Source organism: Panthera pardus, unplaced genomic scaffold (genome assembly GCF_024362965.1).
Source record: "Panthera pardus isolate Hobbes unplaced genomic scaffold, ASM2436296v1 HiC_scaffold_24, whole genome shotgun sequence".
Lineage (NCBI taxonomy): Eukaryota > Metazoa > Chordata > Mammalia > Carnivora > Felidae > Panthera > Panthera pardus.
The window spans coordinates 12,141,858-12,168,964 of NW_026526810.1; the positions used below are offsets into that span (position 1 = coordinate 12,141,858).

A 27,107-nucleotide genomic window follows, 5' to 3' on the forward strand; every position below is an offset into this window, starting at 1 on the left:
TGGGCAGCAGAACTCGTCAGATGAAACGCTGGCAGCCTCCTCCTCCAGCTGCCCGTGTTCAGGCTAAGAAAGGCCCGCCGACTCTCACGGTTCTCCACCCCTCCAGAACCAAAACCTCCGGGGAAAGAATTAAGGCAGTGGCTCCAGCACGTATCGAATCCTACGAGGTGTCACGCGGCAGTAGCAGTTGTTATCACAGTTTCCCGGTTGTTTCCTCTGCCTGCAAAGCCTTCCTTCACCGCCTTCCACTCCTCTGGCGTCTCTGCCGCTCAGAGGCCTCCTGATTTAACCACCTTACTTGAAATTTGGGCTTGAGTGTGTTTTTGGAGAAGGCTTTGAGGTGAACACACACAGCTGTGTCACGGAGGGAGGGTTGAGAATCAAAAATGCAACCGTGAAAAAAAACAGAGACCAGGTGATGACGTCAGAGCGCGCCGCCACCCTGTGAGCAGGCGGGGAAGGCCTGCACCACTCCTACCCAGGCGCTACCGCTACCTCAGTGGGCGCTCCCAGCTCTGGGTCACCTAGGAGTTCCAGGGGAGTGGGCGATCTGGGGGCTGCGCAGCAAGAGAGGTAGATTTCTACTGGGGGACTGTGGTTCGTGCGCCGTGGCAAAGAAAAGCCTGAAAGCTGTTGTCCACCTTGAAAATGGGCTCTTGAAATGGGGAAATTGGGGCGCCTGGGTGGCGCAGTCGGTTAAGCGTCCGACTTCAGCCAGGTCACGATCTCGCGGTCCGTGAGTTCGAGCCCCGCGTCAGGCTCTGGGCTGATGGCTCGGAGCCTGGAGCCTGTTTCCGATTCTGTGTGTCCCTCTCTCTCTGCCCCTCCCCCGTTCATGCTCTGTCTCTCTCTGTCCCAAAAATAAATAAAAAACGTTGAAAAAAAAATTAAAAAAAAAAAAAAAAGAAATGGGGAAATTGAGGACCCTGGATTTTGTCAATTAAGGCTGTGAAGACAGCCACTGATTTGATGAGTTTAGGAGGGAGGAATTTTATTCTTTGATGTTTTCCTCTCACTTGTAAAAGATGATGAACCATTACTCTTTTGAAGTGGTTTCTCACTTGCTCTGGCATCTTGCAGGAACTCGATGTGCTAAAACCGAACTCTTTCTCAGGATGACTTCAGTACTTAGTTGGGGACCAGCTTTAAATATACCATGTGCGGGGGGCACTGGGTAGCTCAGTCCGTTAAGCTTCCGTCTTGGGCTCTGGTCACGATCTCAAGGCTCCTGAGTTCCCGCGTGCTCTGTGCTGACAGCTCAGAGCCTACACACACACACACACACCTTGTGCATAGTGATCAGGCTTGCCTGACTTGTTTGGTTATGCTCTGGACACCAGGTACACTGTACTGCGGGAGTCACTGTTCATGGAAGCAGTCGGTGAGGACCTCTCTTTTTTCTCAGAGTTGAGTCCTGAAAAGTGATCTGACACAAGTTTCAACTAATGCATGGTAAATTCTTTTTTTTTTTTATAGTAACTTAGGGGTTAAGTGGGTTAAATAAGATTAATAGATACTTCCCCACCCTGACAAGTGTCAGATTAAGATGTGAAAGCTTCAAGAATGTTGCAGTGAACATCATTTCAGAGCTTGCAGTGTGGTTCAGGGATTAAGATATTTGGAGTAGCAATGGAGGAAGATCCTAGGTTGCAAAGATTTGCTGTTGTTGCGAGCTTTCATTCAGGATTTTGATATAAAAACCAGCACAACAGTCGTGAAAATATTGCAATTTTTAAGACACCTACAAGAATAAAGTACCTTTGTGTACTATTATGAACTAGTCTGTGTGTCTATATATGTACTTACAGTATGAATAGTATTTTCAACTAAAATCTAATAGATTTTGAGTTACTAGAATGCACGGATAAAGGAGTTTTGCTTCAGTTTCTAGAATACGGGTTTTTTTTTTAATGTTTATCTATTTTTGAGAGAGAGACCAGAGTGTGAGCAGGGGAGGGAAAGACAGAGAGGGAGGTCCAGAATCCGGAGCAGGCTCCAGGCTCTGAGCTGTCAGCACAGAGCTGGATGTGGGGCTTGAACTCACCAACTGTTGAGATCATGACCTGAGCTAAAGCTGGATGCTTAACCGACCGAGCCACCCAGAGGCCCCTCAATGCTGTTAAGTTGCCAGTGAGAAGTTATTCTTCCTAGCCAGGCTTATAAGTGTTACCTTTGTCCCTTTAATTAGGGTATATCATCTCATCTATCTTATCTAGAACCATAAAGTTATTTCAGCACACACTTTGCTTAATATAACTGCTCAAGTGTTATTTGTAAAAACAGGACAAAGGTAGTAATCCAGAACGTCCATGGTATAGTCTGCCCATGATAGACTACATGATTAGCCCCAATTCATCCATCCTTCCTTCTGAGAACATCCTTGCAATAGCCTCAAGGTGGAAGGAGTGTATTTGCACATCCTTTGACTTTGGACTTGGCCAGGTGGCTTGCTTAGGTTAATAGCAAGTAGGCAGATGTCCTAGGAGAATGACATAAAGCTGAACCACCCTAGTTAATCCACTGGCCTGCAGTAAAAAGCAAAGCCAGCTGTGAGAATGGTGATTGTCACTTGAAAGCCAGAGTTTTGGGAATGGTTTGTTAATCAGCATTACTATGGCAAAAACTAACTTGATAAATGGCCTAATCTCACCTTTTCACAAAAGTATACGCAAGACAGGATTAAAAGTGTCGGTAACTAAGGGAGATTACTGAGATGGCAATCAAATAGTGGTTATCAAACTTGAATTGCCCTTTCGATGGCATTCTTGTAGATTCCTACTGTGGCATTTATGTTAAATATCTGCATATATATAAAAAATATATATATACATTTTCTAAATTTATAGTTCTTAGAATGTCAAAACCTACTAATTACACATAAATACTACAAAACTAATATTCAAATGAACATCTTAACGTGGTTCCACAGAAACTGTTGTTTTGAGAGCTGCATGTCTGCCACTTGATACACTGGTATAGTTTTGGCTATAACATGAGAGAAGTTATCTGTGACTGAACCTCATGTTCCACAAAATTGCACATGGAAAACACTGGACTTCTGGGAAAAACTGGGTTGAGGCAAACCCAATTTTTCTGGTCCTGAGACACACAGATGTTGGTGGAGCTCTGAGCAAAGGAGCCCTCACTTTCCTCTAGTCAAGTTTTTGCCAAATCCTCACTTGCAACAATAGCATAGATAACATAACAAGGTCTCCTTTTGTTTTTTGCTTAGCAGCCCTCCAGTCATTACCCGGGAGTCATTAATCTGTTTGGTGCCAGAGTAATCCTGTTGAGTTCAGATCCACTTGGCAATGGCACCAAAGTCTGGGTATTATTGCTAAGTACTGCCCGCAGTCAAAGCCAGGACCCAAAGTAGGCTATGTAGAGGTAGGGCACGTGGTGGGAGAAAAGTGAACTGCAACCAATTTATTACCGAGGTTAGTGACCAGAGGCTCCTTCAGAGGCTCCTTAGTAGGTGGCTTATAAATGATGGGAGCAGGGAGCCTCCTGGCAATAGCTTCCCTGGATGTTAAGTATGGAGAAGAAAACTGGACTCATTTTAGTTGTCTCATTAGAAGCACAAGTGTCAAGTAAATGTGCATTAACAGAAAGGCTCTGCAGAAGTAGAAAAGGCAGCCTCACTGGCATATGTCATGAAAGATGTTGCAGGAAGATCTTAAGACCCCCACCCCCTCTAAGTCCTGTTCCGATCCTGTGGACATTTAGCAATGTTCTAATCCCAAAGGACACCTTGGTGAGGGGAACAGGAGAGCATGAATTGCAGTCACCTTCCTCTCAAATTAAATGAACAACTTTTAGTTTATAAATCCACCTATTGTATATTTGGGTTATTTCCTTGGTGCCTGAATGCCCCAGGAACTCATTAAAAAACATGAATCTCCAAATCTGTCAAGGTGAGGATAAAACCAGAACAGAGGAACCCCCTATGGTGTGGGCCACCAGTACATGATTAGAGGGGACTGCTCTGGAAGGGGCTGAAAGGGGTCAGGTAGAAGTTAAGGAAGTGGTGAGAGGGAGGCTGGAAATCCTGTGTGGAGTGTTGTCCTCTGAAGGCCAGCACCTGGGAACCTACTTAAAGCACAGCCTCCCACCCCACCAGATCTCGCATTTTAACAAGATGTCCGGGAAGTTCAGCGCACCGGAGTGGGAAAGCACCGGTTTAGGGCCACACTGAGGAAAACTAAAGACCAGATTCTCCTGATAGCCAAGTTCCACCTCCTTTCTGACCGCTCTACCCTACTCTTTTCTAGCAGTTGCTACTGCACTGAGGTTTAGCCCCACTGCTACCCACGGTTCCATGTTCCCAGCTAGACTGTCAGCTCCTTGAAGGTTGCGTTCCTTCAATGTCTCATGCACCTTGTACACACTTTACAAGTACAGCAGACCAGCAACCAGGAATCACCCACAACTGTTCAGAGGCCTACTTAGAGTGAGTGTTTCTCACATTTAGAAAATCTCCCAAGGAGCTTAAAAAAAACCCGACCCAAAGCCAACCAAACACGAGCAGATGAAAAGATGGATGGTGAGGTGCTCAACTCCATCATGTTTTTTAGACTGGCCTAACTGGCCAGAGCTGGGTGGGATACATGTACTGCAGCATCCAGAGGTGCGAGGAAACTGCCCTAGCCTGCTCACTGGGCTGGGACACCCCCCACCCCCCACCCACAACCATGTCTTGAATGCTCGAATGTGCTGTTCACATTCCAACAAGCAGAAGTTGCAATTCCCCTGTAATTTTTCAAATCAGTAATTAAAGCCTGGCTGTCTTTAATGAAGCTGTTCTTTGCGTGGAAAAAAAATGCACCAGAGATCGCAGAGTCTTACTGAAACCACTGGCAGCACACAGATAATCTTCAGTTTTATTAACAATTTAAAAATCTAAATATTTAAAGAGGCCTGGGAAGCCTACCTAGAAACAATGCCCTCTGGCATTTCCAACTGAAACATGTCTAGATACCTCACTGCACACCCCGCCCCGATGACAGACAACTTGGTAGCACAGCGAATGTCTTTGTATTTTTACTATTTGTAGAAAACCGGCATTTAGATTTCAAAATGTATGATGTTACAAAATTACCAGCAGCAGTCTTAAGCATTTCAACAACGCTTATGAACTCCACTTTGCTGACACAAACAAGGCTATTACTCCAAGTTCAAAAAGCAGGACTTGTCCCAGTGGGCATGTTATACGTCCTGCAGATACTCAGGCCATCTTGCTCAGGACCCATTCGTGACCGTGTCTTCTTCCATCTCCTCTTCACCGTCATCAGTGGGGCCTAAAGAAAAACACAAAGCCACATGTCATACTGATTTTACAGCATGTTTGCTCAGTACACGAGTGGCCGGTCTGTGAAGCTATTGCACACTACTCCCTGGACTAGCTACAAATCCCAGCAGCCCCTGCCCTCAAGGAGCTTACAGTCCAGAGACTATCTTTGGCAGCTACGGGAAGGGATGCTCAATTCCTAGGGGGAAAGGATCACAAAGGTGTTTTACAAAAAGTCAAACTCATTGCCTGACATTCTAACCTTCTTTGGTTGAGCTGTTCATTCATTCATTTTTTTGTGAAGGTAAAAAGCTTATATGTTGTGTTTTATTCTTACAACTACCACAGGGAAAGAAAATGGGAATATTCAAAAAACATTTGAGGGGCACCTGGGTGGCTCAGTTGGTTAAATGTCCGACTTTGGCCATGTCATGACCTCATGGTTCATGAGTTTGAGCCCCTTGTTGGGCTCTGTGCTGACAGCTCAGAGCCTAGAGCCTGCTTTGGATTCTGTGTCTTCCTCGTCTTCCTCTCTCTCTCTACCCCCCTCCCCCAAAATAAACATTAAAAACAAACATTTGAATGTGTACCACATGCCAAATAGGACTACTCAATGACTTTATTGTCTCTAAATAAGGGAAAATACGTCAAAAACCAAGTCTGTTTACTCATTAATTTATGAGATATTTTGGTCACTGTATTCTGAAAAAGGAAACGTTTTAACTATCAGTGTTTGGGAAGATTACTCTTGGTTAAGCCTATTGTTTTTACAGTAGACTCAACATCACATTTCTAGATGCAAAACTACCAAGATAAGAATGTCAGTCCAGTTTTAGCATACTCAGAAGCCTAGGCCCACTGCAATCTATGGAGTGCCCTGAACAATTTCTACCTTCCTCTCCCCAGTAATCTTTCAGAATGCTCTGAAAATCCCAAGAGATCCTACGGCTCAAAGAAAACGTTTTGAGGGGAAACAGATTAATTCAGTAAGTCTGTCATATTACAGTCACAATAAGCAATTGTGATATTGCCTCTTCCCCTGTCAGTACTGAGCCTTGGAGGCCTTTAATACCCTTCTAATGCTGAGGACAAAGACCTCATCCATCACAGTCTGCAGCGCCTTGCGTGGCCCAGACATGCTTTCTGTTTGCTCACCCTTCTCCCTGTGCCTTGAACTCCACTGCCATTGGCCTCTTTCAGTTCTAGTGTGCAAGGCTCCTTTTCACCACAGGTGCTTTGCCTGCACAGTCCCTCACTCACCGCTTTGCCCCTAGAATGCCACTCTGGCCTTTGTTTAGTTCAGTAATTCTCAGACACGTTAGTTTTGGGACCGAAAGAGCTTTTGTTTACGTACATTTATCGATACTATATTAGAATAATCGACACTGTATTAGAAATTAAAGCTGAGTATTTTAAAAAAGTAGTAACTCGTTAAAAAAGTGTATCTGTTGGGGCACCTGGGTGGCTCAGTCGGTTAAGCATCTGACTTCAGCTCAGGTCATGACCTCACAGTCTGTGAGTTTGAGCCCTGCGTCGGGCTCTGTGCTGACAGCTCAGAGCCTGGAACGTGCTTCAGATTCTGTGTCTCCCTCTCTCTCTGTCCCTTACCCCCTCACCCTCCTTCCCTCCCTCCCTCTCAGTAATAAACATTAAAAAAAAAAAAAAAAAAAAAAGACCCCTCAGAGTCCTATGCCATAACATTTTATATCAAATAACTTATCTTCCAAGAGCATATGAAAAAAGGGATTTTGTGTGCATTAGATGGTAATGAGGCACTATTCTAACATCCTTGGGTCATAGCACCTTAACTGTTTAGGAATCCACCTCAAGTATAAGATCAATCTGGAAGTACACAGACAGACCACATGTCCTGACCTGATCTGCGTTCCCTGCCAGGTATCTGACCAGACTGCAGCAAGCCCTTCAGCCGCTCTACTTCAGCCAGAGTTGATGCATTTGCTATAGCATTCTGGAGGACAGAAAACAACAGAGAAGGACAATTAATTGCATCTAAGTATCAATCACCCAGAAAACCTTACAGAAGTCCACAGCAACTTTTTGAGGTGGAATATTCAACAGCTCTACTGGGAGAATTTTATTGTCACAATGAGCAAATGGTTACTGCACATGTCCTAAAATTTTAGCTAATTAAAGCACCTATGTGGAATTATGTTACTGGATAATTTAGGAAGCAGTATTAGGAAACTAGGATTTCCCACTGATCATCAAGCAGATCTTTCAGACAGCAAATCTTTGAAAGTAAAAATTAAGGCAAACAACCGAGACAGCATACTTCAGTGACTGACCGTTCAAATACCCTGGGAAAATGGAAAAGAACTAGAGCTGTCTCTGTGCTGTCTGGCTCATAGAAGCGATTCACATCAAAGGTGGTTGAATAATCACTTTAAGCTAGTTCCCACCTAACACAGAAATGGAGCAGGAATCTAAGTGTGGGGGGTGGAGGGTGGAAACTGCAATGTTTAGAACTTGGTCTATTACATATTTTGTGTCCTAAACCCACGGCAACTCTTCTAACACATTTTTACCTTGATGGCTTCTACATCCCCTGGAGACGGCCCACCTTTCTTTTTGTCAGTCGGCAAACCGGCACCTGGGTTGAAACTTGGGAGGGGAGGGAAGAACATAACTGTTAAATCCAGACCAATGGAAATTGCTTCTCTTTTACTTTCAAAAAGACTTTTGAAAGTAATTCAACCAGTGTAGTATCTTATCTTTGTTAACAAACTGATACAAGAAACTCTCTCCTTCAGAAACACCACCCAGTTCATCTTCCTCTAGAGAAAGCAGGATATATACAGTGTTGCATTAAGACTGAACACCAGAAGTATTTGCTAACCTGGTAGAAATCTCATGTGATGTGTGGACCATTGAAGGTCATGGGCTATCATCACACAAATTCAATACTGTATTAGTCAGTCACAGGTGTTTTGTTTAGTTCTGTAGGAGGCAAAAAGCCAGACAGATAGTGTTTCTGAAGGTGAAGTGGAGTGAAGTTGGATATCCGTATCTTACGTTTTGCTTCTCCTGGCAATATCCTTTGCAAGTTGTGCACCCCGTTTGCCCTTGAACATTTTCTCTGCTTCCTGACGCTCCTACAGCAACACCACACACAGAGTTAATGGAAATAGGAATACCACATGCATTTAGATGCATTCCTCAGAAAACACGGAAGAAAACTCTTCTGAAATACTCTGGGCTGGTAAAAATACCAAAAAGTCAATTTCAAATTAAAAGGAGACACAATGGCCTTGCTTTGTCTGGTGAAGTTCCCTGAAGAAAGTTCCCCCTCCTAGTTTCAGGGAGGGGCTCTGGAGGAACTAGGAAGGTTTAAAAAGGAAAGAAAAAAAAACCAAAAAACAAAAACAGAAACAAAAAACAAGGGAAAACCCACTCCCTGTAAAGGGAAAATCATTCTAACAATTAAAGCTGCTGAAAAATGGATTCTATTAAGCTCCCCAAGGGGGAACATATCTTAAGCACAGTCTTGCTGACAGTGCTCACCGCAGCTGATACTGTGCTCCGACCTCTGAATGACCAACACTACTGCACAAGACAGCTTTAACTCAAAGTCCTACTGTAAACTCTGCTACGAAAAAAAAATCTGACTTAACATTTTGTTTCCCACATTTTTATGACAAACCAATAGTAAAACACATTTGGCAATTAAAAAAAAATCAACAGCAAAAGTATAAAATAAAACATGAACGTATAATGACTTACAACCAACAGAAAATACTTACTTTCAGTTTCACCTTCTGGAAATCCAGTACTCTGACTTGTGGAACTTTATAAATTACATACAGTCTGTAATGCTTCTTATTTGTTACAGGATTTCTTAGGATACTGCAAGAAAAGGAATAGCAATGCCAGTCTTGTTCATAGCGTAGCATTTCAAGAGGTCCATTTTAATAAAACCAAATGAGTCCATAAACTAAGGAAAAGTTGACCTTTTTTTTCACAGTTCAATGTTATTCAGTTAACATTAGGGAAGTTTTAATAGAGCACTGGACTTATTTTCAGTATTTGTTTTTAAAAGGTGCTTCTTACTAACTGATTACTTTAAGATCATGGCTGATAATGGTGTCATTGTAAAGGACTTCCCTGTCACCACCACAGATCATTTCCATACCTTAGGTAAGTCAGTGATTTGAGAGATGCCAAAGGGTCCAGATCACCCTGTAAAATAAATGGCCATAGATAAGAACATGAATACCAAAGGCTTTTTTTTTTTTTTTTGAGAGAGAGAGCACGCACATGAGCAGGGGAGGGGGGGGGGCGGGGAGGGAAGGTGGGGGAGAGAGGGGGAGGGAAAGGGAGGGAGGGAGAAGGAGGAAGAGAGAGAAAAAGAGAGAGAGAGGGAGGGAGGGAGAGAAAGAGAGGGAGGGAAGAAGGGAGGGGGAGAGAGAGGGGGAGGGGGAGAGAGGGAGAGAATATGGATCCCAAGCAGGCTCCATGCTCAGCTCAATCCTGTGACCCTAGCATCATGACCTGAACCAAAATCAAGAATCAGACACTCAACTAAGCCCCAGGTGTTCCCCCCCAACCCCCCTGCCATAGGCTACTGTGATACTCTGAAATGGCAGATGTCTTTGGAGCAAGGACTCTTTTATTTTTTCACTGCTAGCATCTAGCACAATATTAGCGCACCACAGATGCTTAATAAAAATTCTGACAAACTGGTGAGTAAATTTGAGCTTCTTAAACTGAAAATTTTAGCCACATCCATAAAAACTTGTATCTCAATAGCAGAATGGACCCCCACCCCCCGCAAAAAATTGATTTCTTGTAGCAACCTCAAAAGGGCTAGAATTTAAAGCAATGATTTAGAAAAGGAAGAAATGTCCAAGCTGATGTAACTTTGGAACAAGTCATTCACACAGGTTATCTCCAGCTGGATTTTGGTGGAAGGTGGTTTTTCCCACTAGTAACTGTACATGCCTGGTGTTGACACAGACATCTCATGGTTGAGAGGAGGCACCTTTATTTTTTAAATGTTTGTTTATTTGAGAGAGGGGGGGAGAGAGAGCAGGGGAGGGGCACGGAGAGGGAGAGAATTGGGGCTCGATCTCACAAACCATGAGATCATGACCTGAGCTGTGAGCAAGAGTTGGACACTTAACCGACTGGGCCACCCAGGCGCCCCATGGGGAGACACCTTTACTCAAGGCTCCCTCAAATCGCTTCAGATAATTATTCAAGGATAAGGAGTTTGGTTAAAAAACAAAAACAAAAAAAGGACCCAATTATGGGAAAAAGGCACTTTTTTGGTATTTAATCTTCCCAAATCATCTCATAAAACAGGACAGCAAAACCAAAGTTGTAGTTAACCACTACAACTAAACCAGATGAAAAGGCATTCTGGCAAGAACTCTAAATCAGGAATGGGCAGAGACTGACTACTGGGAGAGCTGCAAGGCTTATAGAGGGGCAACATCTGTGCAGGATGAAGCAGAGGGAAGGCAGAGGCATCCAACAAGCCCGAGTACTCCAAAACGACCGACAGTTTAGTCGGTCTGAGAACAGCAGCCAACAGATACATACATCCCAATAATGAGTCCAGTTAAGTCTGTGATGAGGCCTGATGGGACCAGGCAATTTGGGCCCTCGCTCTTAATACTAACCAGAAATGGTATCCCTTCCAGGACAAAGGCCTACAAAGGGGAGAAACTGCTAGGATCAGACTGAAATTGAGCGGGAAGGGGGCAAGAGGGACAATGAGAAAAAAGTAGACACAAAAAAGCAAGAGGGGAACAAAGCCAGGAGTTCAGGAAATAAGCTGCCATTTAAAAAACACTTCACAAACACTGGAAGAGGGAGCTCTAAGCTTGCTACTGGCATGTCACCACTAAAATATACAGGATGATCTAAAAAGGAACAAAAGCAGGCAAACATGGCATGATCCCACTTCGATGTGGAATTAAAAAAAAAAAAAAAGAACCCCTCTCAGCAACAGACAGGTGAATGGTAGTTACCAGAGGCTGAAGTGGAGGGGGGGGTGGGGGTGGGGGTGGGGGTGGGGATGAGCTATTTGATCAAAGAGTACAAACTTTCAGTTGTAAGATGACTAAGTCTGGACACTTAATGTACAACAGGGTGATTATAGTTAATAATAATGTACTACTGTATACTTGAAATTTGCTGAGAGGGGCACCTGGGTGGCTCAGTCAGTTAAGTGTGTGACTTAGGTTCAGGTGATGATCTCAAGGTCTACGGGTTCCAGCCCCACATCGGGCTGTGTGCTGACAGCTCAGAGCCTGGACCTGCTTCAGATTCTGTCTCCCTCTCTTTCTGCCTCTCCCCACCCACCTTGTGCTCTCTCTTTCACTCTCTCTCTCAATAATTTAAGAAAAAAAAAAATTCTTTTTTTTGCTGAGAATAGATCTCAAGTATTCTCAACACACAAACAACAAGTAAATATGTGAGGTAATGGATATGTTAGATAACGGTAATCACAATGTATACATTTCTCAAAAATCACAATGCACACCTTAAATACATACAACTTTTATCTCTCAGTCACACCTCAATAAAGCTAAAAAAAAACCCAAAAAGGAACAAAGAATGGCAACTTTCATTACACTCACACAGACTACATAAAACATAATGATGATGTCTTAGTGGGTTTTTTAAAGACAGAATAACTAAATAACATGTTGAAGGGTTTGAAATGTTTAACATCACTGTACTGTTTAAGAAGCTAAGGGTACTGAAACTTATTTTTTTATTTGTAATATTTAAACAAATTTTTTTAATGTTTATTTAATGTTTTTTAAATGTCTTGAGGGAGAGTGCGCACACATGCACTTGAGAGCAGGGTGGGGGCAGAGAGAGACACAGAATCTGTAGCAGGCTCCAGGCTCTGTGGTGTCAGCACACAGCCCAACATGGGGCTCAAACTTGAGGGGCTCAAACTCATGAACTGTGAGATCACGTTGTGAGCTGAAGCCAGACACTTAAGTGAAGGAGCTACCCAGGAGCCCCAATGAATGTGTATTTTTAATTCCCACATTGCTAAGATAGGAATAAGTAGGGGCACCTGGGTGGCTCGATCGGTTAAGCATCCCACTCTGGATTTTGGCTCAGATCATGATCTCAGGGTCATGAGATCGAGCCACACTGATCGATCCACACTGAGCATGAAGCCTGCTTATCTCTCTCTCCCTCTGCCTCCCTCCCCTGATCTCACTCTGTCTCTCTCTTAAAAAAAAAAAAAAAAAAAACAAAAACCACCAGGAATAAGTAATTCCTATACTATTAGTAGGCAAAGAATGACAGAAAGAGAATGAACACAATGAAGGAGAAAAAAAAAAAAAAAAAAAAAAAAAAAAAAGAAATGCAGAATGGGCTGTCAAATAGTAACCTCCAGAAAAGAGAGAAGACAAACTCCAATACACCAGTAATTACATTATGTAAATAGACCAAATACTTCATTTAAAATACAGACTTCACATTGGATTAAAAAAAAAATCCTATCACATATGCTGTTTTTAAGATATAAACCTAAAATACAAGGCACAGAAAAGTTCAAAGTAGATTCTGCATGGACAAAAATTTATCCTACAAACACTAAATAAAACAAAGCTTGTTTTGGCGTAATATAGCAGATAAAACAGACAAGGTAAAACAGCACTAATAGAGATAAAGAGGGGCACGACAGAATAATAAAAAGATTAGTTCACCTGGATGGTATTAACAATTTAAAATTTGGGGGCGCCTGGGTGGCTCAGTTGGTTAAGTGTCCAACTTCGGCTCAGGTCATGATCTCACGGTTCGTGAGTTCAAGCCCCGCATCGGGCTCTGTGCTGACAGCTCAGAGCCTGGAGCCTGCTTCAGATTCTGTGTCTCCCTCTCTCTCTGCCCCTCCCCCACTTGTACTCTGTCTCTCTCTCTCAAAAATAAATAAATGTAAAAAAAAAACCCCTTAAATTTGTATGTATCCATGAAGATAACTTCCAAATATGTAATACTAAACTTGACAGAACTCTAGGCAGAATGAGATTTTAACACACCTATACAACACACCTAATACACCAAGCTCAGTAACTGACAGGACAAACTCAGCCTTCATCTTTAGAAACAACTTTAAATGTAAGTACAACATACACAAAAATGCAAGCAGCCTCTATTACGCCAAACATTTCCTATGAATGTGAATTTTGGGTTGAATACCTCCTATGTTTCAGAAAAGACACGGTCTCAGATCAGCGCTTTCTTACTGCTGGAGTCAAGTACTCTGAGAATCTGTAGGAAGCTCAGGACTGAGTCCACAAGGAAAGGAACAATCAGGAAAACAGGGAAGGGAGGTAAGATCATACAAGCACAAAATCAAGTTATATGATATGGACTTAAACTTACCCAATGTTTAAGCGAAAAACTCAGGGTATAAAACAATGTATGCCATGAGCTCAATTTTGTTAAATAATCCCATCCAAATAGAGAAAACTTGCCCCTTATCTCACAGGAAAACCAATTCCAAGTGATCACTGACCCAAATATGAAGAGTAAAGTAAGTTTCTAGAATGTAAATGTGCAACAAAAGTCAACATGTTACATATGTAACTAAATGTTTTGTGGCAGCCAGTGAGAAGAGAAAAACAAGTGAAACTAATTTTAGTAGAATATTATTTAACCTATTATCCAAAATATTATCATTTCAGTATCAATATAAAAAACTGATAGTCTACATTTTTTTTTGTACTATGTCTCTGAAATCTGACGTGTATTTTAGTTCTAGTACATAGCAATTCAGAGTAGCCAGGTGTGGCTAATGGCTACCATACTGGACCCTACAATTCTAGAAAACAACTTAGGTGAGTTTTTCTGGGACTCTGGGGTAGGGGAAGCTTGACAGACCATCAAACGCACTAGCAACAACAACAAAAGACAGATAAACTGGACTACACTTAAATTAGGGATCTCTCTATGAAGACACCCTACGAAGGTCCAAAGGTGAGCTACAGAGTGGAAAAGGGTATTTGCAACATACATAACTGAAAGAGGCCCACCCAGATCCTGAATTAAGAAAAAGACAAAAGATGATGAGATAATTTTCTGGGTTTTCCAAATTTTCTTTAAGAGGTGTGCAGCACCTTTAATTCCTCCCCCAAATACATTTCCCCTGTTCAACTTACCAGTTCCACGAGACTGTTGTTGGTGAGAATGAGCTCTGTCAGGCAGGGTAGAGCCTGATCAAGTCCCTCACCTATACGGCTAAAATGAAAACAAAGACTTCGTAAGAGTGAAAGAAAGCTAACAATTTTATCAAAGTCCCTGCTCAGAAGATTTCAGACTCCAAAGATGGAAGAACTTTAGAGATCTTTCTTCCAACACCTTATCTGACAGAGGGAAAATGAGGCACAAAGAGGACACCTTGTCACAGGATTAGTGGTGGAAGTGGAATGATTCTAGAACCCATGTGTCCTGAAGGGGTGCCTGGGGCTCTTTCCATTGCCACACTGTCCAGGGAAAGCTAAGTGAAGAAGAAACTGCTCAGCTTACTTCATGACTTTTGTGCAGGTAGCACAGAAATACAAACAACTCGGCATTCACAGCTCAGGTACACGGCAAACAGCTACACCATAAGGGAACGGTTAACTCATAAGAAATATGCCTATTGTAAAAAAGCAAGTCACTAGTACTTCCTAGTACTTCTTAAAGACATTGTCTATAGACCTTCAATAACTTTTCTGATGAAATTTACTCACAGATGATGAAAGAGGGTAAAAAACAAAACAACCCCTCAATGTCAGTAAGTAGTATTCTACAAATCAGTTGTAAAAAAAAAACAAAAACAAAACAACAAATGACAGAAGATATGAGATAGAAACAGTCAAAAATATAATTTTGAACTTTATGCATCTTTTAAATATAATCCTCTGATAATTACAATTATTGTTTTAGAAGCCAAAATATGTACAAAACTGCATGTTTGTAACTTAAATATTTATTACCATGAATAGATAAGTATTTCTGAATAGATGCAAATAAAACTAGACCAATGCCAAGTTAATCTCTGGATCTGTATGGGAAAAATGCAGCTTGTTTCTTATTTTTAGAAGAAATACGGAGGCTCAACTGGTATGTGCTACCGCGTCTTCAGGGAACACTGCAACATTGTACTCTAGCAGAAAAAAAAAATTACTTTCCACCAGCAGACACTTACCATATTCTATTGTTGTTCACTAATAACGTTTTCAGTCTTCTCAACAAAGGAAAACCATCCAGTTTCCTGATTTCATTGTCAGAAAAATCAATAGCATCAAACTGGTCTAAGGTAGCACCTAGATTTTCAATGACAGGAATTTTATACCCTACAAAATGGAGGGAAAATACACAAGTATTAATATAATTAAAAGGTACCTGAAAACATTAGCAGTACTTCATGGTACTTTGACTCAAAGCTTCCTTTAATTCAGAAAGTGTTTACCCAGCACCTATGCTGTGCCAAACAACTGTTCAAATGTGCAAAGTATTGGCACATAAAATGAGGAACAAGAGGGGTGCCTGGGTGGCTCAGTCGGTTAAGCGTCCGACTTCAGCTCAGGTCATGATCTCACGGCCTGTGAGTTCGAGCCGCGCGTCGGGCTCTGGGCTGATGGCTCAGAGCCTGGAGCCTGCTTCGGATTCTGTGTCTCCCTCTCTCTCTGCCCCTCCCCCATTCATGCTCTGTCTCTCTCTGTCTCAAAACTAAATAAACGTTAAAAAAACAAAAAAACTGAGGAACAAGAGTCGCATGTCCCAGCTGCCGCGAAGCTTACAGTCTAGGAGCGGACATGAAGATAGTGATGACAACAAGGACGAGGGCTATGATAACGAAGATACACCTATTCACAGTAATATTGGTAGCTAACATTTATTTGTAAGGCTATCTACAAGGTGCCTCACACTGTTCTAAATAGTTAAATGGCATGGTGACAATTTACACTGTGAGCTGCTTACTGTCAGTGTCCAAGTCTTGTTCATACGTTGTGGACAACAGTTCTTAACCTCTTTTGCATTCCCACAGGCCAGATTCATCGAACTTAGCAGGACACCCTAGAGATACCATGACAGTTCTACCTCCCCCCAGCTCCAATCAGGAGTTGAAGGTCAATGGTTTATGCACAATGGTAAATCACCCTGTGAACAGTTCACTCAAATACTGATTTGTCTAAAACGGACATGACTATTGTGCTAGGTGCTGGCAGAAGAAACGAATCCAAGCCAAGGTTAAAGTACATAATTCAGAGCTGCTAGGGCTACATCAAAGTGCTGCACCAAAACAAGTATCCTCAACACTCCATGCACTTCAGACTTAGAAGGCAGAGCTCACTCTGAGCCGAAAGAGTGGGAGTGGTCAGTTACTCTTGAATTGAACTTTTCCCTGGGAAACTTAATCTCAACAAAATGAAAGCACCGGGTTTTGTGAGCCAGGAATCCAAGTCGAAAGCAGAGCCTGCAGTAGCGCTGCTCCTCAGATGGTGTTGCCCCTATGGAGCCAAATCTAAGGCGCAAATTGTATTCTATCACATCCGCTAAGAAACTGCTCTTCACATCCTTCCTCAAGTCTTTTCCTTGAAATGCCGAGTAGACAGCTGCACCCCCAATTTTTTAACAAGCCTTACTAAGGTTGGAAGTGCTACATGAATCTGGGTAGTTCAGAGCTTCCACCTCTTACACACGGCACTCGTGGTGCATTCCTCTTGAAAATGTTGTGATAAAGGGGCAGGATCAGACGACTGAAGCTAATAAGAAAGAAAACTTGGGGGAAGCCATCGCTTTTGTTCTCAGACTTCATTTCCTCCCTCGCAAATTACTTATAAGTAACACGTATCCTGTCTACAATCCCACAATAACACTCTAACGTCTTTACTCAGAACCAACCGGTCGCTGAGCCCTAGAATTACAATCATTAACATTCTCCCAGCTCTCAAACAGTTCAGACTGCGAAATACGCCAAGCAAGGCCGACTTGAGGCCCACGGGTGTGTGGATCAGGAAGCGATCAATCAATCAGCTGGGTGTGTGAGTAGGAGCGAGGCCAACAGAAGCCTCAGAAGGGCCTAGGGATGGATGGTCTTTTGGCAGCAAAGGCAGGACTCAGGGCCGGGAGGCGCTGGCGCAGCCGGGCTTGGCGCCCACAATGCGGGCCTCCTGGCCAGGCTCCAGCACTCAGCGCACGCGGCGGGACGCGAACCACCGGGCGGCGTGCTGAGAGACCCGCTCCCTTCCCCGCACTCACCCCGGAGGTCCAGCTCGCGGTCCCGCACAGCATTGGTGTACTGCGCCGCCTGCTCGATCAGCTCCGCCGTCAGTTTCACCATCCTGCCGCCTCCCGCTGCCGGTGCCGCGGCCCACCGGCTGCTTCCCGCCGCCTCCGGCCCGCCAGATTTCCCAGCGTCCCCCGCGCCCCGCCTCCAGGCAGCACCAATCGCAGCCGGCCCGTGCGCGCGCAGCTCGACGCCCAGACCCAAGCAATCGAAGGGCCACTCCCGAGATCTCGTTCTTTTTGGAGGTCCTGGCGCCGGTGAAGGTGACTCAGGTTCTGGGTGCTTCCTTAGGGCGTATCTGGAGGAAGGCCCCCGATTCCAGATGTTTATGTCCACAAGTTAAGCAAATGTGAAAGCACCCGAGTGGAACTTTCTCATGCATTGGTGCACCTTCAGGTGGAGGGGACGATGTGTCCTCACTCCACTCAGGAGGGCGGGCACCCCTGGGATCCAGTGAGGGGTCCAGGACTTCAGGTTTACATCCTGGTCCGGGGCTTTGGCCCCCGAGGCTACCACGCGAGAACCAGACCCTGGTCACTCGCAGGGCCACTTCACTGGGACCGTCTCACCGCCGCGCAAGCCCGACCGCGGGATCCGCGCACCGTTCAGTGTGCGGTTTGCCCTTTGATCCCCAGACATTTAAATATTCACCAGGAAGCAAGTATACAGAAAAGTGCGCAAACCAGGAGTCTGGAACGAGACGAATAGCCACAGAGTAAGCACACCCGCGTTGCTGCCTCTGGGTCCAGAAGAACACTTCTCTGAAAGCTTCCCTCCCTTCCTTAAGGCAACCACGAATCCAGCACCCTATATTAGTTTTGCTGGCTTTTGACATAAATAGAATCATGCAGTATGCTTCCGTTCCTGGTTTCTTTGTCTTTGTATTATGCCTGGAATCCATCCAGGTTACATACAGCAATGGTTTGTTTACTTTCGCTGCTGTATAGAATTCCGTTGTTTATTTTATACCATAACTTAGCCATTCTGCTATTGGTGGACACTAGGGTTGTTTCTTTTGGGAGCTATTCAGAATAATGCTGTTACGTATTTTCTTGTACATGGATCCAATGCTCACGTGCCTGAGTTTCTCAGGAGTAGAACTTCTGGGACATAGAGTATGATATCATCAATAGGTAATGCCTGTTTCAGCCAAGAGGCTGAAATAATACACATAACTCTCTAGCGGTGTGTAAGGGTTTCCATAGCTTCAAACCTCAGTCTCATTGTCATCGTCAATAGTTTTAATTGTGGGGCTTCTGGTGGGTGGGTAGTGGTATTGCCCTGTTGTTTTGATTAGCTTTTCTCTAATAACTAATGAAGTTGAGGACCTTTTCATGTATATTGTCTATTCGGATATCTTTTGTGAAGTGACCAATTTTTTTTTCCTAGTGGATTGTTGCCTTTTTCCTACTGACTTACAGGATTTCTTTATATGCTCTGCATATGAGCACACTCTGTGGCTTGCCCTTGCACTTTCTTGTTGTTGTTGTTGTTGTTGTTGTTATTGTTAAAACTGCTTAAATACAAAAGAACTCACAGATACCAGAAATACTATCCTTGTACATGTCACTATGCTGCAAAATACAAATTGTAGTCCATTTTGGTCTGTTTAGGGTAACATCCTATTCCCCAAATCACCAAATCATAATCAGGGCTGCAATTCAGATCAAAAGACTACAAAAATGGCCTCCTCACCCATTTTGCAATGGGAACAAGCTTTCAAATGGTCCATTTTAAGAGGAGTCATCAGAGGAAAAACTTCTTAGCTCAGGAAGCCCTATCCATTGACTACCTTTTGTCCTTTTTCTTGTAGGGGGAAAGTTACACTGTGGTCAGGTAGGTCTAGGACAGGAAGTTTTTCTGCGTACTGGCCTTTCCACTCTTAATGGTGTTGTTTGATGACTAGAAGTTTCTAATTTTTATGTAATTCAATTCATCTTTTCTTTTCTGGTTAGAGGGCTGTGTGTCTGTGCATGTACCCTCAAATATTTTTCTTTGTTGTCTACTAGAGGCTTCATTGTTTTACCTTTCACATGTAGCTCTACAGTCCCCCTGGAATTGATTCTTTTTGAGCTTTTTGAACAGAATGCAAACCAAACACACCCAAGTAACTGGTATCCTGATCAAGAACAGGACTTTGCCACATTCTAGAACCTCCCTTCTTGTCCTTTCAGTCACACACTTGCCCCAATGGTAACCATATCTTACATAGATTGGTTTTGCTTAATTTTGTATTTATGCAAATGAAATTGTACCTTATGTATATCTTGCTTAACATTATATTTGTGTGTAGATGTAGTTAATTTATAATCATTGTTACATAGCATTTCATTGTGTGAATATAATTTATCCATTCTGCTGTTTATGAACTTTTGGGTGATTTCCAGTTTGAGCTATTATAAGTACTGCACCTATTAATATTATAATACATATCTTTAACTGAACACATATACTAATATATACATGGAAATGGAATTGCTGGGTCATAGGGTTAACTTACATTCAGCTTAAGTAGGTTCTACTAGTTTTTCAAAGTGGTTGTACCAGTTTACATTCCTTACTGGTATTGTCAGTCTTTTTATTTTTATAATTTATTTTAATGTTTGTTTATTTTTATACTTTTTTAATGTTTATTTTATTTATTTTTGAGAGAGAGAGAGAGAGAGAGAGAGTGCATGTGAGCGGGGGAGGGGCAGAGAGAGAGGGAGACACAGAATCAGAAGCATGCTCCAGGCTCTGAGCTGTCAGCATAAAGCCCCACCGGGCTCAAACTCATGAACCATGAGATCATGACCTGATCTGGAGTTGGATACTTAACCGGGTATTGTCTGTCTTTTTAATTTTAGACATTCTAGTGGGCTAATAGTGGTATTGCAATGTGGTTTTAATTGTATTTGCCTAAGTACTAACACAGTTAGTATTTAAAAAATATATTAAATATATTTTAAAAAATATATTGTCCATTTGGATCACTTCTTTTGTGAAGTGTCTGGTAAGTGTTTTGCACATTTTTCTTTCTTTTTTTTTTTTTTAAACGTTTATTTATTTTTGAGACAGAGACAGAGCATGAACGGGGGAGGGTCACAGAGAGAGGGAGACACAGAATCTGAAACAGGCTCCAGGCTCTGAGCTGTCAGCACAGAGCCCGATGCGGGGCTTGAACTCACGGACTCTGAGATCATGACCTGAGCCGAAGTCGGATGCCTAACTGACCAAGCCACCCAGGCACCCCTGCACATTTTTCTATTGGGCTGTTCTTTTTTGCTGATTTGTAGATTTTTATATTTTTTGGATATGAGTTCTTGTGAGATACATGTATAGTGAATGTGTTCCCTTTCTCTGTGGCTTGCCTTTCACTCTCTTAATCGTGTCTTTTGATGAACAGAAGTTCTTAATTTTAATATAGTGTAATTTATGAACTTTTCCCTTATGTGGTTAAATGTTCTTTTGAGTCCTTTTTAAGTAATTTTTCCACCCCCAAATCATGAATATTTCCTTATGGAAATTTTGTTGTTTCACCTTTCACATTTAGATTTGTAATCCATCTAGAATAGATTTTTGTGTATGGTCTGAGGGAGGGATCAAGATATATTTTTCCCCATACGGAGATTCATTTGACCCAGTATCATTTATTGTAAATGCTCTGCACTGCCAGCTTTTTCATAAATTAAGTGTCCAAATATGTGAAGGTCTTGTGGACTGGCTATTCTGTTGTGTGGGAATAGTGGGTTTACCAACTATTCTTGCATAATATCATACTGTCACTTAAAAACTTGATATTTGCCTTTAAAAAGGGGTTACTTTTTTCCAAGATTGTCTTGGTTATTCTTGCACTTTGCATTTTGGTATAAATTTTAGGTACATCTTGCATCTAAGAAAGAAATTATGCTTTGATTTATGTTGTATTGGCTCCATAGATAAACTTGGAGAATTAATATATTTACAATACTGGGCATTCCATGAACGTGGTATAACCTTACATATATTTAGATTGTATTTAATTTCTCTTAGTGTTGGGGAGCCTGGGTGGCTCAGTTGGTTGAGCGTCTGACTTTGGCTCAGGTCATGATCTCGCTGGGTTTGTGAGTTTGAGCCCCGTGTCAGGCTCTGTGCTAACAGCTCAGAGCCTGGAGCCCCCTTCAGATTCTGTGTCTCCTCCTCTCTCTGCCCCTCCCATGCTCATGCTCTGTCTCTCTCTGTCTCTCAATAATAAATAAACATTAAAAATTTTTTTTAAAATTTCTCTTAGTGTTTTATAATTTTTTGGTGTAGAGGTCTTACAGTTCTTCTACTAGATCTATTCTAGGTATATGATAGTTAAAAAAATTTTTTTTAAGTTTATTCATTTATTTTGAGAGAGGGAGAGGGAGAGCACAAACAGGGGAGAGGCATAGTGAGGGAGAGAGAATTCCAACCAGGTTCCATGCTATCGGTGCAGAAGCCTGATGCAGGGCTTGATCCCATGAACCATGAGATCATGACCTGAGCTGAAACCAAGAGTCAGACGCCTAAGCATCTAAGCTACCCAAGTACCCCAGTATATGATAGTTTTTGATGCTGTTGTAAATAGTATCTTCTGCTAAAACAAAATCCAATGTTGTAATCATTAGTTTCTGGTACATTGAAATATAGTTGATTTATAGTTGAAATACAATTAATACTAGCATTGTGTCTGACAGTCTTGCTAAATTCACTTACTAGTTGTAATATTTTAATAGTTTAGAACCATTCTTTTGGATTTTCTATGTACGTAACCACACTATCTGACAATAATGATAGCTTTATTTCTTTCCAATTCTTACACTTGTTCTTTATTTCTTGCCTTGTTTTCACTGGCTGAGATCTTCAGCACACTGTTGGACAGTGGTAAAAGCAGACATCCTTTGGCAGGCCTCACATCATAGGTATGGGCAGGACCCCTAACTAAGCAATCCATGTAAATCTCACCAATAGTGGAACAAATCAAAATCATGATTCAGTTACTAGAATGCAATTAGAAGAACATGGCATCACTTCTGTGAGATTCCTACTGAAGATGCATGACCTGAATGGAAATGTGAGGAAACCTCAGATAAACAAACTGAGGGACAGCCTACAAATAACTAGCCTGCAGTCTTTGAAAGGTTCAAGGTCATGAAAGTCAGGGAACTGATGAATTGTTCTAGATTGAAGAAGACTAGAAGTTCTAGATTATAGAGACATGATGACTAAATGCAAAGAGTGACCTAAAGTAGATCCTTTTGCCAAGAGCATTCATTATTGGGACAATTTGCAAAATTTGAATCCAGTCAGAGGATTAGATGGTAGTAATACATCAATGTTAACTTCCTGATCCTGATGGCTATGTGTAAGATCCTTGTTTATAGGAAAATAAAGTATTTTCTGAAGTATTTTGGAGGTAATAGGGTATCATATCAGTAACTTACTCTCAAATTGTTCAGGAAAACATTTCTTGGCTCTTTACTCTCAACTTTCTTATAATTTTGCTTTGAGATTGTCTCAAAATAGAGAAGTTAAAACAAAATAATCCCAAACACTTAATGCCAAGGAGGACCACCAGGTGGAGTCCTTAGACTAGAGAGCCAGTTTTACTTGGCTCTTCAGTTCTGGATTAAAAGAAGGGGTTTCTTTGATAAGGGAAAGAAAGCTCTTTCATCCGGGCTGCCGACATGCCATCCAGACTGAGGAAGACCCAGGAACTTCAGGGCCACTTAAGCCACAGCCACGGCCACATCAGCAAGCACCGGAAACACCCAGGAGGCCAGGGTAATGCTGGTGGCATGTATCACCATTGAATCAACTTCAAACAAATACCAGTCAGGTTACTTTGGAAAAGCTAGTATGAGGCATTACCACGTGAAGAGGAACCAGAGCTCTGCTGAACTGTCAACCTTGATAAACTGGACCTCAGTCAGTGAGCAGACACGGGTAAATGCTGCAGAAAGAAGGGGCGCCTGGGTGACTCAGTCGGTTAGTGTCCGACTTGGGCTCAGGGCACGATGATCACAGTTTGTGGGTTCCAGCCCTGCGTGGGGCTCTGGGCTGACAGCTCGGAGCCTGGAGCCTGCTTCAGATTCTGTGTCTCCCTCTCTCTCTGCTCCTCCCCTGTTCATGCTCTGTCTCTCTCTGTCTCAAAAATAAATAAATGTTAAAAAAAAAAAAAATTTAAAAAAATACTGCCAGAAACAAGACAGGAGCTGCTCCTATCGTTGATGTGGTGCGATTGCGCAACTACAAAGCTTTGGGAAAGGGAAAGTTCCTAAAGCAGCTTGTCACCTGAAGGGCAAATTCTTCAGTGGAAGAGCTGAGGAGATTCAGAGTGTGGGAGGAGCCTGTGTCCTGGTAGCTTGAAGCCACTTGGAGGGAGGTTCATTAAATACTAATAAGTGATTTAAAAAAATAAATAAATAAAGGAAAGTTGTATGGGTTTCCTTTGCTTCAGCACATGAACAGGGATATAAACTGTAGGTGGTTTTATTCATTTTAGGATATCCCTATGAAGTTGAGAATAGGGTAACTTTTTTTATTTCATTTCTTTTGGGTAGGGTTTCTTAACCTCAGCACTGTTGACATTTTGGGGCTAAATACTTCTTTATCATGGAGCTACCTGTGCACTACAGGATGTTTAACAGTATCCCTGGCGGGGCGCCTGGGTGACTCAGTCAGTTGAGCGTCCGACTTCGGCTCAGGTCATGATCTCACGATCTGTGAGTTCGAGCCCCGTGTCGGGCTCTGTGCTGACAGCTCAGAGCCTGGAGCCTGCTTCAGATTCTGTGTCTCCCTCTCTCTCTCTGACCCTCCCCCGTTCACGCTGTCTCTCCCTGTCTCAAAAATAAAAGAAACGTTAAAAAAAAAATTTTTTTTAAAAATTAAAAAAAAAAAACAACAAAAAAAAACAGTATCCCTGGCTTCTACTCATTAGATGTCAGTACATACCTCCAGTTGTGACAACCAAAAATGTCTCTAGACATTGACATGTATTCCCTAGGAGACAAAAATCAACAGGTTGAGAACCACTGTTTTTGGCAACAGAATGTTCTCTGCTCTGAGCACTTTGGTTCCTCTGTGCTCAGCAGGAAGCCTAGGAGGTACCTGATCGTGCCTAATGTGGCTGGTACATAGTGTGTGCGTGTCGGGGCAGGAGGAAGCATTGGGTAGTGGGAACTGAACCCCAGGACCTGGAGTTCTGGTAGGTGCTCAGTGCTGTATCACCTAGCGGTACTGTTCTGTGCACAGACAAGCCACAGAGACTGGTGTGTTGGGAAAGGCTTTGGGCAACCAGTCAGAAAGGATAAGGCCTGGGTTCAAGGAGGGAAAGCAGCAGAGAAGGCTGGGGTAGGAGGCAGACTTCTTTCCCACAGCAGCCAGAACCCCAATGCCTCCTAGCTCTACAGGCAGAACCTTAAGATGCTGGAGAACGGCCTTGGTTTCCCATTATCCCTGCTTGTTCCCATTCAGATGACCTTCTTTCTGCTTTACTTCTCCACCTCCTTCCCTTTCCATCCTTTGATCTGGACCTCTAGCCCCCACCTGCTCGCAGGGGCCCCAGCATACCTTAAGCATTCAAGGTTAAGGCTCTCTTCAGCCATATTATGGTGATTCAAATGCAGTGGATGGTAGTCTCCCCAAATTCAAGAGCACTCTAGTGCTGGCCATATTTAGACCATGTTGCCCTTTTGGTTTCTTTAAAGTTCAATTATACCCCCATCCCCACCCCCTTTCTATCGTAGGTGTATCTTCTGTAAAAAGTGCAGTTTTCTCCAGCCCTTTGAAGAGTTACAAAGTATACTTTGTAGTGGCCTGGGAGGGATAGAGATGAGCACATGGGGATCACTGTGAGGTGCCAAAGAATTTGGGACAAGGTCAGAAAACTATCACCTCCTGGAAATAGAGCCAGTTTGAAACAAATGAGTCATGGCTGAATTTGGCCAACTGCAGAATCAACTTCCCCTCTGGCAGAGAGCCAGCCTCCCTACCTGGGGATGAGGGAGCCACCTTCCCAGTGTGTGGCCTAACACAAGTCACTTCACCTCCAAGAGCCTCAGTCTGTGAAACAACAGATTTAGAGGAGGTGATCCATGACTTTACCACGTAAAACAAAATCCATAAACATGTCCTGCCCCTACTGAGTCCAAATATCCTTGAGGTTGGGTGATTTGTGAACAGGCATTTGATGGGGTCAGTCCTTTTTAACAAGGTGGTGTTTCGTCCTTAGGATTTTGTGAACAGCTTCTCAGCTTGCCACCACCCTCATCAGCCCCAGGACCAGCTGGCCCACCCACTGCGAGGAGGGTACATGTGCTCTGAGGCTGCCTGGTTGGCTTTTTGTAGCTGGTCTCCTTTGGGAATAAAAGGATTTTGTTTCTGATTCAGCTCCAAACATGTTAGACCATAGTTCTCCATGTTCAAAGAGCTCTAGGAGCAAAAATGGTGCCTTGCACAAGAAGCACCTAGCAATCGTTGGTTTAAAATTTTTTTTTTAAAGTTTATTAATTTTGAGAGAGAGACAGCATGAGTGGGGGAGGGGCAAAGAGAGAGAGAGAGAGAGAGAGAGAGAGAATCTCAAGCAGGTTCCGCACTGTCAGCGCAGAGCCCTACTCGGGGCTTAAACCCACAAAACCATGAGATCATGACCAAAAGTTGGACACTTAACCAACTGAGCCACCCAAGTGTCCCAGCAATTGCTGGTTTCAATACGATGTTAGTCTTATGGGGGAAGTTGAACCCTTATCAATATTCTGCCCAGCTCTGGCTACTGTCTCCCAAACACACTCATTCCTTCATTGCCTCACCTTGACAGCTCCAGTCGGTTGATGCTTATGGTGGGCAGCTGTCGGGTTGTGTGGCCTACCTACCCCTACGTTCTAAGAGCTGCACATCACTCCCCTCCTCCGGCTATGAGGTCGCTGGAAAGTTCACGCAGCCATGTTCTGCTGTGCAAACCTGTGTCCGTGGCACAGCTGATGGGGCTGGATGAACACTGATGCAAAGCAGGGTAACCAGGGCCAAGCAGCAGATTCAGAAAGCGTGCTTAGGGAGTTTGAATTGCACCAGTTTCGCTTGGGAGATGTCAGTGGTCTCATCATTTGCCCCAGCTGGAGAGTGAGGAGGACATGCTATGGTGCAATGAAGGTCCTGATGACATTTAATGCTGGCACCAGAGTTCCCAAGGCCCAGCTGCACCCTTCCTGGAATTCGGAGTCAACTCTGGATTCCTAAAACAATGCCCCTCACCCACTTTTGTTTTTTTCCTAGCCATAATTGTAAATAAAAACCAAAAATCTGGGGCGCCTGTGTGGCTCAGTTGGTTAAGTGTCTGACTCTTGGTTTTGGCTCAGTTCATGATCTCACGGTTATGTGAGCTCGAGCCCCACTTGGGATTCTTTCTCTCTCTGTCTCTCTGCCCCTCCCCTGCTTCTGTCCCCTCTCTCTCTTAAAATAAATAAATAAACGTTAAAAAAAATTGCTGGATTCCCAACAAGTACAAGCTTCTGACCTCAAAGAGAGGCCATGGTAACAGTCCCATGGAACACAAAACCCATGGGTGCAGGG

General features: G+C 43.1%; 1 protein-coding gene, 1 long non-coding RNA gene and 1 pseudogene across 2 annotated transcripts; 2 read left to right on the plus strand and 1 right to left on the minus strand.

Moving 5' to 3' along the window:
• The first annotated feature begins 465 nt into the window (after positions 1-465).
• Positions 466-9,239, plus strand: LOC109273339 (uncharacterized). The gene is made up of 2 exons (XR_002082978.2): positions 466-573; positions 7,184-9,239. It is a non-coding gene; the product is annotated as an uncharacterized LOC109273339 (long non-coding RNA).
• On the minus strand, positions 4,863-18,314 carry SNRPA1 (small nuclear ribonucleoprotein polypeptide A'). Its single transcript, XM_019460082.2, has 9 exons — positions 17,528-18,314; positions 15,471-15,618; positions 14,440-14,518; positions 9,438-9,484; positions 9,049-9,151; positions 8,321-8,400; positions 7,834-7,909; positions 7,163-7,256; positions 4,863-5,297 (listed from the first exon to the last, which is right to left on the minus strand). The coding sequence occupies exons 1-9, from the start codon at positions 17,607-17,609 to the stop codon at positions 5,239-5,241; spliced, it is 768 nt and encodes a 255-aa protein (XP_019315627.1). The 5' UTR covers positions 17,610-18,314; the 3' UTR covers positions 4,863-5,238.
• A 2,479-nt stretch (positions 18,315-20,793) lies between these two features.
• Positions 20,794-23,906, plus strand: LOC109273336 (60S ribosomal protein L27a-like; annotated as a pseudogene).
• The last annotated feature ends 3,201 nt before the right edge of the window (positions 23,907-27,107 follow it).